The 19,560-nt window shown below is 45.6% G+C and overlaps 1 protein-coding gene across 1 annotated transcript in view; it reads right to left on the minus strand.

Annotated features, from left to right (window-relative positions):
- Positions 1 to 249: 249 nt before the first annotated feature.
- The window catches only part of Acss1 (acyl-CoA synthetase short chain family member 1), a 50,199-nt gene continuing 30,888 nt past the window's right edge, over positions 250 to 19,560 (minus strand). The window contains exons 6-14 of the mRNA XM_021192841.2: positions 13,346 to 13,493; positions 12,093 to 12,230; positions 10,749 to 10,841; positions 9,708 to 9,820; positions 9,277 to 9,403; positions 8,505 to 8,632; positions 8,314 to 8,377; positions 3,450 to 3,568; positions 250 to 1,907 (exon numbers count right to left, since the gene is read on the minus strand). Of these exons, the coding sequence (XP_021048500.1) occupies positions 1,728 to 1,907; positions 3,450 to 3,568; positions 8,314 to 8,377; positions 8,505 to 8,632; positions 9,277 to 9,403; positions 9,708 to 9,820; positions 10,749 to 10,841; positions 12,093 to 12,230; positions 13,346 to 13,493 (1,110 nt within the window). The 3' untranslated portion in view covers positions 250 to 1,727. The remainder of the gene's footprint in view (positions 1,908 to 3,449; positions 3,569 to 8,313; positions 8,378 to 8,504; positions 8,633 to 9,276; positions 9,404 to 9,707; positions 9,821 to 10,748; positions 10,842 to 12,092; positions 12,231 to 13,345; positions 13,494 to 19,560) is intronic.

Genomic DNA, 19,560 nt, shown 5'->3' on the forward strand with positions numbered 1-19,560 from the left:
ACACACACACACACACACACATACACACACACACACACACACACACGAATACATGGTACCAGCACTTTTTGTGTGTGCTATCTTTTGAGTTGTATAGATCCCTTTTCATTTTCCCTTAGAATTATGCTGGCTGGGGTGGAAGTGGGTGGGGGTAGAGGTCTGAGATGAGTGCTAGCCTAGTGTTCAGGAGGCCCTAGATTCAATCCCCAATGAGGAAGAAACAAAATAGAAAAACGTCAACTAAAAACATCCCCAGAGGAAGACAGTGAACAAAATAAAGCTTTATTTGGATATTTCTATAAATCATTCCGAGAACTTCTATCAGTAACCTGGGAACCTAGGCCATTTCTTAAAGGGCACAGTAACTATACTCAGCCACGTCCATCACATGGCTCTTCACTGCTGATTGTAACCAAGGACTATTAAGATTTGTTCATACTACAACCACTCCGCCTCCTGGGAGTGTCAGCGTATTTACCCCATTACCCAAGATGTCAAGACAGACGGTAAGTGTGCAGTACCTAAGATACCCCTGAAACACCCATATAGCTAAGTCCTGTGGACCAGACAGAACAGGCTTCCTCTGCCTCCAGGGGTCCTGCTCACAGAGCTGCCTCCCCTTTAGCCCTCCCATGCTTAGCCACAATCTAGCTACAAAATAAAGTTTTCCTGACTTCACGATTTGCATCACTCACCAATGTCCAGAGGACTTAAGGCACATCAAAAGAGAACTTGTTCAGGAGCACCAAGTGTCATCGTCATTGGACCACAGTGAGTTCTTGCTGCCCCAACCATAAAAGAAAGGGCAGGCAGAGTCTTCGGGAGCCCAGTTCAGATGGGATGAGGGAGGCTTAGTAAGATGCTCGAGTTTTCACTGGCTACCATGAACAACCTGACATGTTTGAAGCAATATGATCTCCTACTATGAGGCTCCTTCCAGATCACAGCTTAGAGAAACAGACCGAAACGATTTCGCAAGTAAAGGAGAGGACATTCACTCCATCTCTTGGGAGTTAGAGGTGCTGGTGTGCAGCTCAGAGGTAGAGCGCTTGCTTGCCTAGTGTGCAGGAGGCCCTGAGTGCAATCCCTACCACACAAAGTGTAAGAAATGTCCAGTTTGTTCTATCATAAAATAAACCAAATGAACCAAATATGAAATAGACTCGGGAGTTGGATATGGTGACTTGGATTAGCAGGATCAGGAGGGTTATGTGTCAGAGGCACAAACATCTCTGGTTTGGACTTCAAGCACACTGAATGGTAATAAATTTTTTTTAAAAAAAGCGCATTCTGTTATCTTCATCCCTGGGTGTGTGTGTGTGTGTGTGTGTGTGTGTGTGTGTGTAACTAAATGTTCACATTATGCTCAAATGTTCTGTGATTCTCCCCAAAATAGAAAAAGTACAAAAAAATAAAACATTTTGTGCTTTGTATCTAGACACATCTGGAGAAAGCATGACAGCTTTGGAGCTAAGACCTCTAGCCACCCTGTGCTGGCTTAGTGCCAATTATGACTTGATTCTGGAAACCAGATGTAGGACAAAGGCCTCCCCCCTCCAGAAGCAGCCCTCTGGGCCCCAGGAGAAAGAAAAAAGGGGCTTTAGCTCCAAATAGGGCAGTACACGGGTCATGTGTTCAGAAGAAACAAGCCACTTTTGAAGCTCCTTTCCCTGAGGATATCCAGGGGTCCTGTGCAGCCTTGTCTGAGCAACACAGAGGCGCACCTCTCAGTTGGTAGTAGCTCGCTGCTCTTCATACTTCTGGAAGGCACTCAGGATTTCTGTGACGATGCTGGGGTCCTCCAGGGTAGTGGTGTCCCCTAGATCCTGTCCCCTGCTGGTGATGATCTTCCTCAGTAGTCTCCTCATCACTTTCCCGGATCTGGTTTTGGGGAGACGCTTCACCACCTGGCAAAGATGAGTGGTGTTAGGGTCTGGGCAACGCCCTCTGACACAGTGACTGCCCTGGGGTGAGAATTCTCCTGTGGAGGTTGACACTTCCACAGAGGACTACAAAGCAACTTTGTCTGATATATGAACCAAGCAAGGCCTTAATCTCCCTGCAAACTGAGCCTGAAGCTGACATTAACCCAAAGGGCAGGATCTAACCTGTGACCGAGCTTTGCTGATCTGCCTCCAGGTGTGAACACTGAGCCTGTTTTGTCTACCACAATGCTTGGTTTCCTTCTTAGACCAAGCCTGGGGCTTAGTTGGATAAAAGCCTCTGAGTAGAAATTTTGTTGTACAGTCTGATACTTTAAGAGCTGTGTTTAGAAGGGGTCTGTCTGTCTGTCTGTCTGTCTGTCTCTCTCTCTCTCTCTCTCTCTCTGGGTGTGTGTGTGTGTGTGTGTGTGTGTGTGTGTGTAGATGGTAGTACTTGCTGGAGATTGAAGCCCTATCTAGAGATAGTTAATATTACAAGTTCAACTAACTGATAGGCCAGCATTGTGAGTACTATGAGGGGGTGATGAACCCTTCTTGCCTCAAAGAATTCCAAACCCAGAAATCATTGTTGAGAGGTATCAGCAATGAGTCAAAAAAAATAAAATAAAATAAAATAAATGAAGAGACTCAAGGGTGGCTCAGGCCTTCCCACAGGAAATGACTCCTTTACAGGAACTAGGAAACTTGTTCAGAAACCACATGAGACCGGAGAACTCCATGTCTCTCAAATCTTTAACATCTGTAGTTTGACTGAGACATAGCTTAGCAGTGGAGTTCAAGCCCAGCATTCAGAAGTCTCTGGGCTCAACTCTGTTACTATTTGAGTCTTAGATGCTCTCCAAAGTCTATGTTAAAGGTATGGTCAGCAGCCTGTGGTGCTGTTGGGGTATAGTGAAACTTTTAGGACGTAGGAGTCTGGTGAGAGAAAGAAAGGTCATTCAGGGGTTGGCCTTTGAAGGACATATTCAATCCCTTCTCCACTACCATGATTTAAGCAGCTTTGTTTGCCACATGCATCCCACCAAGTGCTGCTACCAGACAAAATACAGCCCTGCCAACCAACCATAAACTGTAACCATGAGCCAAAATAAAACCTTCCCATCATTTAAGTAATTGCCTCAGGCATTTTGCCTCAGAGATAGAAAGCAAACACATACCTAACATCACAAAAAAGAAAAAATAAAATAAAAATTTATGTTCTCCTTACCATTCAGTCCCGTACCAGTAGCCATCCTTCGAGTGTTACAGTACGAGAGTGTCTAGCCTTGCCTTGTGTCTAGCCTTGCCCGGGGCTGTGTCCTAAACAGGTGTCTGCTGTAAACTTCAAATGCATGGACCTTCCCTGTCTCAGGAAAACCACCCAGCAAAACCCAAACCACTAATGACCGTTTTGATGTTGGGATAAAAGGAACCCCTTGCTTGTAAAAGTTCAACATTGCTTGACATTTGTGGAAAGCAGAGACTTAAAGAGAGTGATGCTATCCCCCTAAGGTGGAATTGACTCACCAGGATCTGGTCAGGCACAGCATACTTGGCGATCTTGGTGGCCACGGACAACTTGAGTTCATTCACTACCATGTTCTCATCACTGATGTCATCTTTCAGCACAATGAAGGCAAATGCAGCTGGAAAGAGAGCAGAGACTAGGGAGTGTCAGGTCCTGAATCTGTCTTGAACTCCCTATTACAAGCTGCTGTAAACCCTGAGGGTTTCTAAATCCTGAGATGGTTACATAGTAGCAACTGGTTTCAGCTACTGCAACCCTGAAGTAGCCTGTCCACGACAAAGGAAGTGAAAGCAACTCCAACAGTGGCTCTGACAGTGTCCCCCATGGGTGGTGATGCTTGGTTGAGAGCATAACACAGCCACAGTGCTGATGGCTGTGTGTGACCTGGGACATGTGACTTAACGTTCTGTTCCCTCAGCTGTGAAAGAATGCATGACATTGGCTGCCTGGAAATAGACACAAGATTGTTTATCAGCATACTGGTGAACACACAGCTGTTTTTACTTCAAAATTTTGTCCCCAGAGGCTGGTGAGATGGCTTAATCAGTAAAGAACAGGCCACATAAAGATAATGACTTGAATTCAGATGCCTAGCACTGGGGTAAAAAAAGCACGCATGCATGGTGGTACATGCCTGTAATCCTAGCACTGGGAAGGTAGAAATAGGAGGATCCTTGGAGCTTGCTGAACAGCCAGCCTAGCCAATCAGTGAGCTCCAGGTTCAGTGAGAGACCATGTATTAAAAAATTCAGTGGAGTATGTGTCCTTATTAGAGGTTGGAGCATCTTCTGGGTATATGCCCAGGAGTGGTATAGTTGGGTCCTCAGGTAGTACTACATCCAATTTTCTGAGGAACCACCAAACTGATTTCCAGCATGGTTGTACCAGCTTGCAATCCTACCAGCAATAGAGGAGTGTTCCTCTTTCTCCACATCCTCACCAGAATCTGCTGTCACCTGAGTTTTTTATCTTAGCCATTCTGACTGGAATGAGGTGGAATCTCAAGCTCCACTATGTTCACAGCAGCCTTATTTATTATATCCAGAAGCTGGAAAGAACCCAGATGTCCTTCAACAGAGGAATGGATACAGAAACTGTGGTACATTTACACAATGGAGTATTACTCACCTATTAAAAACAATGACTTTGTGAAGTTCTTAGGCAAAATATCATCCTGAGTGAGGTAACCCACTCACAAAAGAACACACATAGTATGCACTCACTGATAAGTGGATATTAGCCCAGAAATTTGGAATGCCCAAGATACAATTCACAGACTACATGAAGCTCAAGAAGGAAGACCACAGTGTGGTTACTTCAGTCCTTCTTAAAAGGGGGAACAAAATACCCATGGGAGGAGATACAGAGACAAAGTTTGAAGCAGAGACTGAAGGAAAGTGACTGTCCCACCTGGGGATCCATCCCATATACAGTTACCAAACCCAGACACTATTGTGGATGCCAACAAGTGCTTGCTGACAGAAGCCTGATATAGCTGTCTCCTGAGAGGCTCTGACAAATACAGAAGTAGATGCTCACAGCCATCCATTGGACTGAGCACAGGGACCCTAATGGAGGAGCTAGAGAAAGTACCCAAAGAGCTGAAGGTGTTCGCAGCCCCATAGGAGGAACAATATGAACGAACCAGCACCCCCCAGAGCTCCCAGGACTAAACCACCAACCAAAGAGTACTCATGGAGGGACCCATGGTTCTATAGCCACATATGTAGTAGAGGATGGCCTTGTGGGACATCAGTGAGAGGAGAGGCCTTTGGTCTTGTGAAGGCTCGATGCCCCAGTGTAGGGGACTGCCAGGACAGGAAAACAGGAGTGGGTGGGTTAGTGAGTGGGGGTCCGGGGGGATAGGACAGGGGGATTTTTGGAGGGGAAACCAGGAAAGGGGATAAAATTTGAAATGTAAATAAAGAAAATATCTAATAAAAAAATCAGTGGAGGACAGCTGAGCAAGACATTTGATTTTGACATCTGACCTTCACATGCATATGTGCTATACAATCATGCACACACACACACACACACACACACACACACAAACACACACACACAATACATGTCCATAGGTCAATTGCTGGTTGAGTGTGCTGGGCCTACTGTGTACAACAGTATCAAACTTCAACCTTGAAAAGCTCCATCGTGGAAGAAAGTTCTGCCAGGCTGCAATGACATTTTCCAGTATCATGGCGAGGTCCAGAAAGGATACTTCTGCTACCACACAAAACTCTAATTTTACTCTCTGTCTATTCCCATCTTCCAAATGTATCCTCCCCCTGAGCTTCTGGAATCTACTACAGCCTGTAGCATCCCCATTGACCAGACTTACTATTCAGTGTCTGTGTCTCCTTTCTGTTCCCTGACCATCCATCCCATCAGGTGGCTCCATGATGGCAGAGGCTCCACCTACTTTACACTCCTTGGCATCTCTCAGCATCTAAAACCATACCCTGAGTGTGGTAGGTGCTTGTTAAATGTGTTTACAAATGATTATTTCCTGCCCAAGCTACAATCTGTATGCAGTGAACTAAGCTGCTACTAGAAAAGCTTCCCCATCGTCACCTGAAAAACTTATTCATCCCTCAGAGGCAAGCTTGGTTAACATACTCTGTGACAATTTTTCTTACTCTGTCCATACGTTACAGTATTTGGTCTATAGAATGGTTGATAGCCTCACTATCCCTACCCCATCAGGTTGTGAGATCCTTAGAGGAAAGAACTACATTGTTTCAGGTTGGCAGCTGCTGTGACAGTAAAAACAGACTTGGATTACTGATTCCTGAGGCAGGGATGAAGGTTGGTGGAAGAGCAGGTTAAGAGCCAGAAATGTGCAAGGTCCAAATGGTCACAAACCAGCAGGACTAGAAGCTAGCCAAAGCCCATAGTATTCAGGTCCTCGTCAAACTAGACCCACTAGTGCTCAGAGGACGTGGGGACAAACTCCAAATGTGTTCAAGCAACTTGACACTAAGAACTGTGAATGGGTTATTCATGAGTTACAAGTCTGTGGGAAGCCAGGAGCATCACACTATATGTAAATTTCCCTCCCAGCCCTGCAGGCACTGAAGGGTTGGCAATACCTGATGCTGAGAGCTGATGCTGGAGTACAAAGAGGCCAGAAGACTCAGAGAGAATGCTGAGCATCAGACACCACACTGGGAGTGCCCTTGAAGAACCCACATGCAGGCAGAGCAGCTGAGGCAGAGCACTTAGCCTACCCCATCTAAAGCTATCCAGCTGCAATGCAGCTTCCTCGACCTTGTTCCTATTCTCTAGGGTTCATCCAAGGGCTGATAGACCCCCAAGAACAAGGCAGAAGGTGGCTGGGGTCACAGGCCTCTTTCAGAACTTTTTGCCCTCTCAAGTTCAGGACTGAAGTATTAGCACTGTCTTGGGACTTGGGAACATTGAACCTTTACAGCTTCCAAATGCTGGGAGCATACCAGGGCACTGCAGATCCTTGAACCACGGAGATATCAAATGCGGGGACCCCAAAAGTGGGTCCAGGCCCCTATGCAAATGAGGTACCTTCACAGTTACCCATGAGGAACTGTTCCCACTGTTACCCACCTCCCTCCTTGATAATATCTAGATATTGCCTCTGCTGGAGGGTGTCCCAAACAGCTCTCCCACATGTCTTTGTCCCAATAGCAAAGCCACAACTACCTCAGTTCTATTGTTTTTAAGGATGTTGTTTTTGAAGCACTTAATTGATTTTTAAATTTTGCAACAAGACAGTTCAAAGAAAGCATCCAATGGGGCTGGAGAGATGGCTTAGCAGTTATGAACACTGGCTGCTCTTCCAGACTACAGAAGTCCTAGTCTCAGGATTTACATGGCAGCTAATAGCCATCCATCAATCCAGTCCCAGGAGATCCAATACCCCATCTCTCTACCTCTGCCAGCACCACACACGTGATGCACAGGTATGCATGCAGGCAAAACATCCATAGACATTAAATAAAGATATAAAAAAGAAAGAAAGGCAGTGTCTAAGGTGCTGTGGTGGAGCTCAGTAGTCGACTGCATGCTTAGCGTGTCTGAGGACTTGGTCTCTAGCTGGGACATGAAAGAGGTTAAATGTTGGGTTAAGCATGAGTGTTACAGCAGCACATAAGTGTAGACCAGAGTCAGGTGACACTTAAAGCACACTGTAACACAGAATGTCCCTAAGAGGAGAGAGAACATTCAATCCCAGGCCACTTCACAGGGCATACAAGATCATTTTGTGTAGAAATGACCTCATACGTGCTTAGAGTATGGCCATGTCACACCAGGCCACAGGGTCTGCCATTGCAACACCCAAGTGTCCTTTCTAGACACAGCCACTTACGAATCAGCTGGCTCTGGGGAATTTTTTTTTAAATATATCATTGATTTAAGAACATTCTGATAATTTACTCTGCCCTCCCTTACCGTGTCAGTTATGCTATGGGATGTCAAGTTTCCCCAGCATCTCAGGGCAGCACATGGCCTGCTATAGGGCATAGCCTAGTGCACAGGTATAACAGCTACAGAGCTGGCATGAGTGCTGGAACCACGCGGGTGGGTGGGCAGGAGAATATGTATGTGACTTAGAAAGTGCCCCAGTCAGAGATACTGGAAACAGAGGAGACTTCTCAGGCTCAGTCAGGGTCCAAATATATCATGGTTTCTTATGGCTGAATGTCCTTAAAGGTCAGTAAATGTGGCATTTTGTAGCTTAGATTTAATATTTACCTTGATCAGTGCCCTCACCAGGAAGGCAACAGTATAGCCCATAAGGCCCTATGACTATATCCTGTTGTCTTTCTATTGGGACACCCTGTTGCACATGATCCTCCACTATAGAAAGAAGTAGGGGACACTCACCTTCTCCTTTGATGTCATGAGGGTACCCAATGACAGCAGATTCTGGAACAGCAGGATGGTCAGCCTGTACAGAACAGAAGGCAAAAGGCCCTGAGATGACTTGGGGTTGACGTTCACATCCTGACTCCGAGATCAACAGATGCATCGGGAGCGTACCAGGCAAAGCAAAAGGCAGGCTGGGCTTAGCTTACCATTGCATCCTCAATCTCTGCGGTCCCCAGGCGATGACCACTGATGTTGATGACATCATCCATGCGCCCTGTGATCTGGTAATAGCCACCCTCTGTCCTGTGAGCTCCATCTCCAGTGAAGTAATAACCTACGCAGTAGTGGGGCATTCAGGGCCAGGGACTCTGAGTCAGGCCCAGCACAGTCCAAGTTCCAACCCTGTTATCTCCCTCCAACAACCAACAAATAAACATCTTTCTAGGTGGTGTAATGAGAAGGCAAGTGGCATGGAAACTACGTCATTGAATGATGTCAAGACTGTTAATGTCCAGGAAAGAGAAAACACAATAGCACAGCTGGGATGCTCATAAAGATGAATGACAGCTATAACCTTGAGACTGAAAGTTGCTACTTCCAGCAAGGTAGAGACCTTGGCAGCCACACAAACTTCCAACCCAGGACCCAAAAGAAGCATTGAGAAGAATGGGAATGTAAACTGTGGAACACCCAGCCTCTGTGACAGCTTCTCAATCATGTCTTATCACTCATTTTTCCCTAGTATCTACCATGATGTCCATTCTGGAATATACTCATGTTCATCCTGGCCCGGACACAGGCTCTACATGCCCACCCAATCTCCCAACCAAGATAAGGAAGGCCTGAGAAATAAAAAGAGGGTCCAGAGCCACACTCACTTTCATAGAGCTGTCATGAATTTAACCAGTTCCCCTATCTATAGAAACACGATTCCAGGAATCCCAGAAGAAGATATGGGAATCTACCCTAGCTGCTCACCTGGGTACGCTCTGAAGTAGGCATCTACAAACCTCTGGTGGTCACCGTAGATGGTCCTTGCCATGCCTGGCCAAGCTTGGGAAATACACAAGGCCCCAGAGACATCGCCACCCTCCAAAACATTGCCCTACAGATGGAGAGAGACATTCATGAGAGACCAGGCCAACCCTGGGAGAAAATCGATGAATTCACTATCGGTTTGACCCAAGGCAGGATAGAGCTGTCCAGAGCTTTCCTCCTGACAAAGTTTGATGAGAGCCCTGGCTTGCAGCAGTCATTAGCAGTGCTGTTTAAGAAAGCACTGTGGGACATGTGTGAGGACCTGGCCTTTATTCCAAGGACTAGACCCTGCATCTTAGCAAGGGACAGAAACCAGGGGGTGGAAGACTTGTTGGATGAGTAGCAAGGCCTTATGTGCAAAACCCTCACACCTTCTCATCCAGGAGTGCAGGGACGATGCCAAAAAACGGCCTCATGGCCATGCCCGGGAGGATCTCTGCCCCATCTTCCGAGGGCCGTGGTGCAATGCAGATGCCTCCAGTTTCTGCAGGAAGGATGAAGAAACACCAATTGACCTGGGAGCCAGGGACGGATATATTCCACTATGTTCCCATCTAGGCTTGGTCTGTCTCCTCCACTGCAGGCACAAGCAGAGACCTTGAGCTCTTCATTCAGCAGATAGTTATGGGTACTATCCTCTGTCCAATAGGCCCTCACTGGGTCGGGCCTATGTTTGAAGTTGGGAAGGGTGAAAAGACACCTACTTGCACAGGAAGATGGAAGAAATAAACTGCTGGAAGTTAAGACCAGTGAATAGTGAAACCTGTGTGCTCTTTTCTCTGGCACCTGAACCAGTCAGCACGCATGGCCGTGTTTCATGAGGTGCACTGTGAACAGTTCTCTGCTTCCATGAAATATTCCAAGGAGTCAGATATGAAAACAAAAAAAAAAGGAAAATGCCATGGGGGTCAGGGGGGACACTTCTTCCTCCTCCTGAAAATGGAAATGGAAATGGAAATGTCCTTCTCAGACGTGTCTGAGTTCAGAAAGCGGTGGTACTGAGGCAGAAAGCTATTGAGCATGGATGAGGTCCAGCACTGCACCAAAATTAAAAAGGAAGGAAGGAAGAAGGAAGCAAGGCAAGGGCCTCTGCCTGTAAAGGAGAATGGCCCTGGTGACTTGTTAGGCCACTGGCCCTAGTTTGTCACCCCATTTCCTCCTCACTCTGGAGCTCACACAGAAGCTGTAAGATACACATGAAACCGAGGCTCAGGAGGGCATTGCATGTCCCAGACAGCAGACAGACTGTACCTCTGAACCTTCAGCGACTGCATGCTGAAGGGGCATGGGCCTCATGAGCACCATCACAGTCACTTTTGAGAGCATGAACCCTGGTGCTAGGTATGCGTGAGCCCCCTCCAGTCCCAGGTTAGTCCTCAGGCCTGGGACAACTCCCCCTCAGGGACACTCACCCGTCTGCCACCAAGTGTCCACCAGTGTACATCTGCTATCACCCACGACTTTGTGGAGCCACTCCCAGGCCTCATGGTTGATAGGCTCTCCCACTGAAACCACACAAAAGCAAGAAGGAAATTAACAGACTTCAAAATAACCTCAAACAAAAAGGAAAACGTTATTAGGGAGGAACAGCTCAGTGACCTTCCAGGGACCTGGAAAGGTCTGTGTTGCCATGACCATAGTCATCAAAGTAATGCACATTATGATGACTACATGCACTCTGACAGCTCAAAAGGTTCGAAGCTATGGGGAAACAGGATACGCCCCACAGTACAGGACTGAAATCTGGCACTAAGTTTCTGAGGACCAAGTGTGGTGCATCTGCTGTAATTAAAAGAGTATATATGGGGCTGGAGAGATGGCTCGGTGGTTAAGAGCACCGGCTGCTCTTCCAGAGGTCCTGAGTTCAATTCCCTGCAACCACATGGTGGCTCACAACCATCTACAGGGGGATCCAATGCCATCTTCAGATGGCATCTGCAGATGTTTATGCAGCAGAGCACTCATAAATTAAATAAATACAAATTTTAAAAAAGAGATAGAAAGTATACATTTCATACAACTACTGTGGACAGTTAGCAGGGCTAGAATCTAGTAAAGCTAAAGATGTGTTTACTCTACTACCTGAAATTTTGACTTCTGACATTTATTCCATAGAACTCAGAATAGACACCTGACACAAAGTAGACATGTACACAGATGGACGCATGCCAAGCTTGCTCATCACTGCCAGAAAGAGACTGCCTTAAGGGCAGAATGGGTAAGCTGTGGTATATCTATGCAGTGGAATGCCGTAGAACTATGAAAATAAGCAAGCCACTGCTACCCATGACAACAGAGTGTATGGCCCCACCCACATGAAGGTCAGAACATAACAACGCACGCTGAGAGAATTCCTACAATGAATCACAGCAAGAGGTTGCCCAAGACAGCCTTCCATATCCTATTCTGATTTCTAGTCCCTATTCTTCTATAGTTGATCTAGGTCATGGTCACCTGTGCTATATGTAGGAAAGAAAGCCTCTATCAACCTGGTTCCTTGGCATCTGTACGCTTGACTGGCTCTTAAGCTCTAAAAGGAGATGCTCTGCCCTAGCCTGACTTCGTGCAGTGTCTGTCAGGAAAGCTCTCAAGGCTAGCACACAACCCTAGCTCATCAGTTTAGAGAATTATTGCTGAAACAGTGGAGTGCCCCCGCCCCACCCCGCCCCTCCCCGCCCCGTTTAGTATAACTACCCAGTTTAGCAATGCTGAGCAAAGCCCCAGGGCCATGCTAAGCCACACAGCACTGTGATTACCTGACCCCAGTGTGCGCAGGGAAGAGCGGTCATACTTTTTCACCCAGGCATCCCCATACTTCAGCAGCAGCCGGACAGCTGTCGGGGCACCATAGAACTGGTTGATCTTTAGCCTCTGCACTGTCTCCCAGTAACGACCTACAAAAGAGTCACAGTCAGCCAGGTAGTCCACCAAGCATGACCTATTTTACACATGCAAACAAAACTCAGAGTTTTGAGGACTGGGTCTATGCATGTGATCATAGAAAGGGAGCCCATGCCATCCTTGAAGAAAGGGGTCCCAGAGCACTCCTTAACTACGAGGTGGCAGGCGGAAGCTTCTACACCCAGCCTTAGATAACAGCATCACGTGAGGTATTCCACGTGAGCTAGTCAGGGATCGGCTTCTGATGTTAATTGCTGCAAGTTTTTAAAAAAGTGACATGGAACTTTGGTCAGTAGTTAATAAATGGTCCCTAAAGTAATGACTCATCTTCCTTTGATAACAGCATAGCTACTTGTCTATGTGTATCCATGTGCCAGAAAACACACACCTAATACTCAGAAACTCCATAGACCACACTGTTCCATGAAACCATTCTTAAGCAATGACCCTCTGCCCCTGCTATCACCCCCTTAAGCTTCCTTGAATATGGCTGAGGGGGCCAAGAGGCTTAGCAAAGAAAAGGTTCACACCCCAGCACTGTGGCATGTTAGGGCAAGAGCCAGCAACAATTCGACTACATTAAAGTAAATATTTGGGAAAACCGTATTATGTGAGAGAAACAGAAAGACAGCAGGATATGGTCATGTCCTCAAAGATGCAGTTTAACAAGTGTGGCTGCAAGCCATGTATGGTCCTGAAGCTTGGGTGGTGAGACTGAGGAGGGTGGGAAAGATGGATGGATGGCCCCGGCTTTGAGGAAAAATCACATGTAGACAATGGGAGTGGCTCTAAATATGAAATGGAGAACACTGAAGAAATGACTCTCAGCAGGCAGCTTCTAATACAGGGACAAGAAACATGAAATGAGCAGTTTTGAGATGAGATTGCTCCTGGTCAAACTCCCTCTGATCTTTCTGCACGTGGCAGTAGGCTCTAGTTCATCTAGCAGGGCACAGAGCCTAGCATATCCAGTGTCCACCTGGCCTCTGGTCAATGGGACACAAGAACTGTCCCCTTGCCAGATGCAAGCCTCCAGGCTTTTTCCTCCAACCTTGAGATCCCTCCCCTACTACCTCAAGCCAGCCTCACCAGAATTCTTGGTCCTCACCAGCATCGGGGTAAACTGGGGTGCTCTCAAAAAGGACTGTGGTAGCTCCATTGCAGAGGGGTCCATACACCACATAGCTGTGTCCTGTGATCCAACCGATGTCAGCCACACAGCCAAAGACATCACCCGGCTGGTAGTCAAACACGAGCTACAGACACAGGAGAGGACCCTCAAGAACTTGTCTTCCCCGAGTCACTCTTTTCCTACCCACCACTAAGACACAGTCATGTGCACAGCAGTCTGCAACTGTGACAGCCACCACAGCTGTCAGGAGTAAGGTGATTGATGGCTGCAGAGGTTACCCACAGAGCCCAGCAGAAGACAGAGCCCCAAACACAGACAGTGACCGCGACCGTGTGGCCATTACAAGTACCAAACTGTACATGGTACATGAGCCCAGGGAATGATTGGAAACCAAATAATGCTGAGCTACAGAATGAAGTTTGCTCTGGAGCTCATGTGTGATCTAAAGACAGTCCATGTCCTGAACCATGTGTGCACTGATAGTGCCATTCAATCTCAATATACAATTAAGGTGTGGCAACTTGAAGTGGCTATGGCACTAGAACACAGTCTTGTCATGCTAGAAGCCCTAAGTTTAATCTGTAGCATCAAGAGAAGTAAAAAAAGGTCTGACATATTTCTGAAGGACCTAATACCACTGTTTTTTTTAAAACATTCTAAAAACTCAAACATTCTAGAAATCAAATGCAAGTACCTATTGAGCACCATTGGCTTCTGTAAGCATGCAAGGGACACTTGCTTCCCCTTGCTGAAGGGACATCTTGGGATCCTGTTGACTGTTTGAGGAAAACGAAACTCAGGGACCCAATGACAAATGACTAACTGGCAAAGACAAACTCTAAGGAAATGAAAGGGACCAACGGGAACCCACAGAGTACAGGAGGCACCCAGATATCATGATGAGCAAAACTACCTGTGTCTAGGGTTATGCTTTGGTATGAACCTTGAAAGAAACATGGGACAGTGATATATCACATTATGAAAGATGGGACTGCGGAAAGGGCTTCTGCAAGACCAGTAAACATTCCGCTTCTTCACCAAAGTGGAGTCGTTTTATAGTAATTCATTGAAACACAGATCGGAATTTGGTAGGATTTGTAGATTTTTTTTTTAAAAAGAGGTTTGCTGGATATGGTGGCACACACCTTTAAATATTTGCACATGGAAGGCAGAGGCAGGCAAGTTTCTAGGTGTTTGAGGTCACTGATCTACATAGCAAATCCCAGGCCAGCCAAGACTACTACTTAGGAAGACACTGTGTGTATATATATATATGCATATGAAAGGCTGTGGTAGTTTGAATAAGAATGGTTCCCATGGGCCCATATGTTTGAATGTGCAGTTATAAGGAAGTGGTGTTATTTGAGAAGGATTAAGAGGTGTGGCCTCATTGGAGTAGGTATGGCCCTGTTGAAGAAAGAGTGTTACTGGGTGTGAGCTTGGGGATTTCAAAAAGACCACATCAGACCCAGCATGCAGTCTCTGTCTGTCTCTGTCTTTTCTCCCCTCTCCCTCTCCCTCTCCCTCTCCCTCTCTCCCTCTCCCTCCCTCCCTTTGTATCAAGATGTAAAGCTCTTAGCTACTTCTCCAGGGTCATGCATGCCCTGTTACCATGCTCCCTGCTATGATGATAATGAACTAAGCCTTTGAAACTGTGAGCACCCAATTAAGCACTTTTATATATACATATATATGCATATGTATACATGTATATATGTATATATGAGTTGCCTTTGTTGTGGTGTCTCTTCACAGTTACTGGACAGTGACTAAGACAGAAGTTGGTACCAGGACCTGCGATACTGCTATGCCGGTCTGGCCATGCTGTTTGTTGGAGGAATTATTGAAGGCTTTGGGACTTTGGACTAGAAAAGCAGTTGAACACTTTAAGCAGACTTTAATTGGACATTCTAACAGGAGCATGGAAGACAGTGCTGAGGGTTATTTGAACTGTAGGGACCCAACTCAAGAAGTTTCAGAAGGGAAGAATATTAGTAAGTGGCTTAGTGCCCATCCTTGTGATATTTTGGTTAAAAGTGGCTTCTTTCAACCCTTGTCTATCTGAGACTTAATTGAAGAGTTGCTTTGGCAGAGGAAATTTTAAGACTGCCTTACTAATCACTCTTTTGTTTTGGTTTGGTTTGGTTTGGTTTGGTTTTGGGTTTGGTTTTTGGTTTTTTGAAGACAGGGTTTCTCTGTGTAGCCCTGGCTGTCCTGGAACTCACTTTGTAGACCAGGCTGGCCTCAAACTCAGAAATCCGCCTGCCTCTACCTCCCGAGTGCTGGGATTAAAGGCGTGCGCCACCACGCCCATCTTCATTAATCACTCTTATGTAGATGTATAATAAGAAGGAGCAAGCTGAACACAGGAAAATTAGAAATGCATAGTTTGAGGGGAAAAAATGCTCCAGAAAAGGTGATGTTCAAGCCAAGTCCTATGCTCAAGGAGATAAAAAGCTTAAAGAAAAGCCTATTGCTACATGGAATAAATAGAGTGTTAACCTCAGGGCAAGACCCCACCCAGATAAGCTTCCAACTTGTAAAAAAGGAATTAAGCCACAAAGGAAGTCGTCAACAACAGAAAGCAGATACAAATGTAATTGAAAAATGGAGCCAAGTTCCAGCTTCAGCAAGCAGCAGAATTTGGCAGCTTCAGCCACCCCCATGATGCTGGCTTTAGCGTCAAGGATATAAGAAAGGGGCTGGGGAATCCCTCCCCCCATCCCACCCCCAGCTAAGGAAAGCTTCTGAGGCCAGGGATCTATTCAGGGGTTTCCCTGAATGGAGGTTCAGAGAAGCCCATACATGAAACTGATCGTGAAGCCTAGATTGTGTTAGAGGCTCCCAGATGTTGGAGTAGCCAGACATGGAACACTGCCAAAGAGAGCCACTAACAAGGAGTGGAATCAGCCCAAGAGAGAGAAGTGTGTTGCAGTCATCAAGGCTGAAAGGAGTTGGAAATCTGAAAAGCACTTTGACATCAGACACAGTGATGCAGAATTTGGAATTTGCCCTGCTGGGGTTCAGTTTTGCTTTCATCCAGTATTTCCTCACTATACCCCCTTTCCCCTTCTTGGAACGGTAATGCATATTCTATGCTATTGTATGTTGGAAGTATGTCATCTACTTTTTGATTTTGATTATAATTAAGAGAATTCCATGAGTCTCAGAGACTTTAGACTTTAACACAGAGTTATGTGATAGACTATGAGGACTTTTGAAGTCGGACTGAATAAATTTTGTATTATGATATGACTACAGGCCTATAGGCTTGAGGTTTCAGAAACCCATGACAGGTTCATTCTCATTCTCTCTCTCTCTCTCTCTCTCTCTCTCTCTCTCTCTCTCTCTCTCTCTCTCCCTTTCTCTTTGAGATAGAGTCCCTCATGGGAACCTGGGGCTTGCTGATTAAGCCGTGTCTGCCCTCCCTCCGTAGTGGGGAATTACAAGCCTGTANCTCCCCCTCTCTCTCTGAGTGTGTGTGTGTGTGTGTGTGTGTGTGTGTGTGTGTGTGTGTGTGTGTGTGTGTCTCCGCCTACAGATCTGGATGCGGAACTCTCAGCTACTTCTGCCTGCATGCTACCATGATAATTATGGACTGCACTCTGAAAATGTAAGCAAGCAGCCAAGTAAATGTTTTCTTTTATAAGAGTTGCCTTGGTTATGGTGTCTCTTCACAGCAATAGAACAGTGATTAAGACACCAGCCAAAGTTTTTCTGGGACTCTCTTTAGAAGCCTGGCTGGAACTCTGGCTTTATGATAGAAGAGACCATGCCAAGGAAAGTTGCTACTAGCCAGAACGATGTCTAAACCCTCCTCACTGTGACCTGGGTTTCCAGGTCTCCTGGCCACAGAGCTGCCTTTGCTGTTGTCACTAGTCATAGCTGAGTTCAGCTTTAGGAACAGAGCATCCAGTCCACCAATGGAACCCAGAAACTCAGTCCTACCTGGGAAATGTCAGCTACTCTCTGGGGCAACTAGGGACCCATGTTCAATCATAGTCCTTCTACCCATCAATACTTTCTATATATATTTATCAGAATAAAAGCATGATCTGTCATTTAATGTGCCTCAAGGGTGGCACACTGCAATTTTCACTCACCAATTCAAATTTCTTTATAAAAAGTGTTTTTAATTTTACTTTTACTTTTGAAATTAGTAGTACTAATTGTTTTAGAGACCCACAAATATTTTTTTTCTTTTCTTTTCGGGGTCACTGGGAAGCCAGGGTTGGTGATACATGTCTATAACCCCAGCTCTAAGGAAGCTGAAGAAGGAGATCAGTCTGGGTTACAGAGTGAGATTCTACCTCAAACAAAAGCAGAAACAAAAACAAATATTGTATGAGTCATAGGGGATAGATGACTCCAAGGAGACAGTGTCTTCTAGACACAAGACTGATGCGCAAATGAACTCACAGAGACTGTGGTAGCATGCACTAGACCTGCACAAGTTCCAGACAGGCTGAGTCCCAGCACTGGGAGGGCAAAGTACACACAGAATCTGTCTTAGGCAGGGTTTTATTACTGTGAAGAAACACCATAACCACAACAACTCTTACAAAAGAAACCATCTAACTGGGGCTGGCTTACAGTTCAGAGTTCAGGAGTTTAGTCCATTATTGCCATTATTGGCAGGAATCGTAGTAGCATTGCAGGCAGACATGGTGCTAAAAAGGTAGCTGAGAGTTCTGCATCAGGATCAGCAGGCAGCAGGAAGAGAACGGGCTTGAACTTCTGAGACCTCAGAACCTGCCCCCCTCCACAGTGACACACCTCCTCCAACAAATCATTACCTACTCCCACAAAGCCATACCTCCTAATAGTGCCACTCTCTATAGACTAAGTATTCAAGTATTCAAACACATGATGCTATAGGAACCACTCCCATTCAAAACACCACAAGGTGTCCCACCCCTAACAAAGAAGTTATCTGTAATTGACACCCACTGGCAAAGGGAAAAGCAGTTTTATCCAGTAGAGTGTAACTGGGTACATCAACCATACTCCAGACTAGACCCTATGCTCAGGTGTAGTTTACAAGTATAATATGGAGTCAGTAGTATTTTTGTGGATTTTTCATTTTGATTTTGCGTTTTTGTCTTATTGTCTTTACATTTGTCTGTTTTGATTTTTGTGTTTGTGGGGTTGTGTGTATGTGTTTGTGTGTGTATATTTGTATGTATGTGTATGTGTGTGTGTTTCTCGGTTTTGATTTCAGCCTTTGTTAAAAAGAGAGAACATAAAGTTGGTTGGTTTGGGAGGTAGGTAAGATATGAGAGTAGTTGGGGAAGGAGAAAATATAATCAAATTATATTGTATAAAACATTAAATAAAATAAAAACAAACTAAAAAAAAATAACTCAACCAAACAAAAAAGTAAAAATCAGAAAGGATGAACTAAGACCTTCTGAGTGGAAGAACATGCATACTTAACATGTAATAGTGAATGTGTTCATCTTTATGCAAAGACAGGATTTGGCTTGTGAACATGTAATTTTTACTTGCCTGGGTGATTGCCATCATCTAAGACTTACTGCCTCCATCTGCTAACCTAGGCCTAGTCCTGGAAGCTTCTAGCCTCTCTACAATCTTATCTAGGCCTAGAATGTTTTCAGCCAGTGAGACGTGCTGCTGAATAAGCTCACTTTTCCTAGTTCTTTCTGACCCCTGGCTGGTTGGTCAACTCAGCAGTTCTGGCTCAAACCACTCTCCAAACTGACTGATTCAATCTGGCTTCTCTCAGGTTCTCCTAAATTGCCCTGCTTGGCCTCAAATTAACTTTGACAATATGTCCTAATGTTCTGGCTTCTTCTCGTTCCCTGGCTTGTTCTGTCTTCACCTGTATCCTGCTTGTTCTCTCTGCAACCTGACTCTGTATAACTGTCCTGGCAAAACTGCCTGCTTCTCCTCTCCTTGTCTATGCTGCTCTCTCTTAAGTAGCCTCTTTTTCCTCTCCTTGTGAAAGCTGGGCATATCCTATTCTGTCAAATCTTTCTGATTTGTCACTTTGTCTGCTACTCAATTAGACATTATTTTCAAACATGGTCCTTCCTTCCACAAACAAATTTTACCTTCATTGTTTGGGATGAAAGGTGTATACTGAGGCCATGTCTCTATTCCAGTCAGAGGGATTAAAGGTGTGTGCTAAGGGCTGAAAGAGGTTTTTCCAGTACACAACACAATCTTGA

The sequence above is a fragment of the Mus pahari genome, chromosome 3, assembly GCF_900095145.1.
Source record: "Mus pahari chromosome 3, PAHARI_EIJ_v1.1, whole genome shotgun sequence".
NCBI lineage: Eukaryota > Metazoa > Chordata > Mammalia > Rodentia > Muridae > Mus > Mus pahari.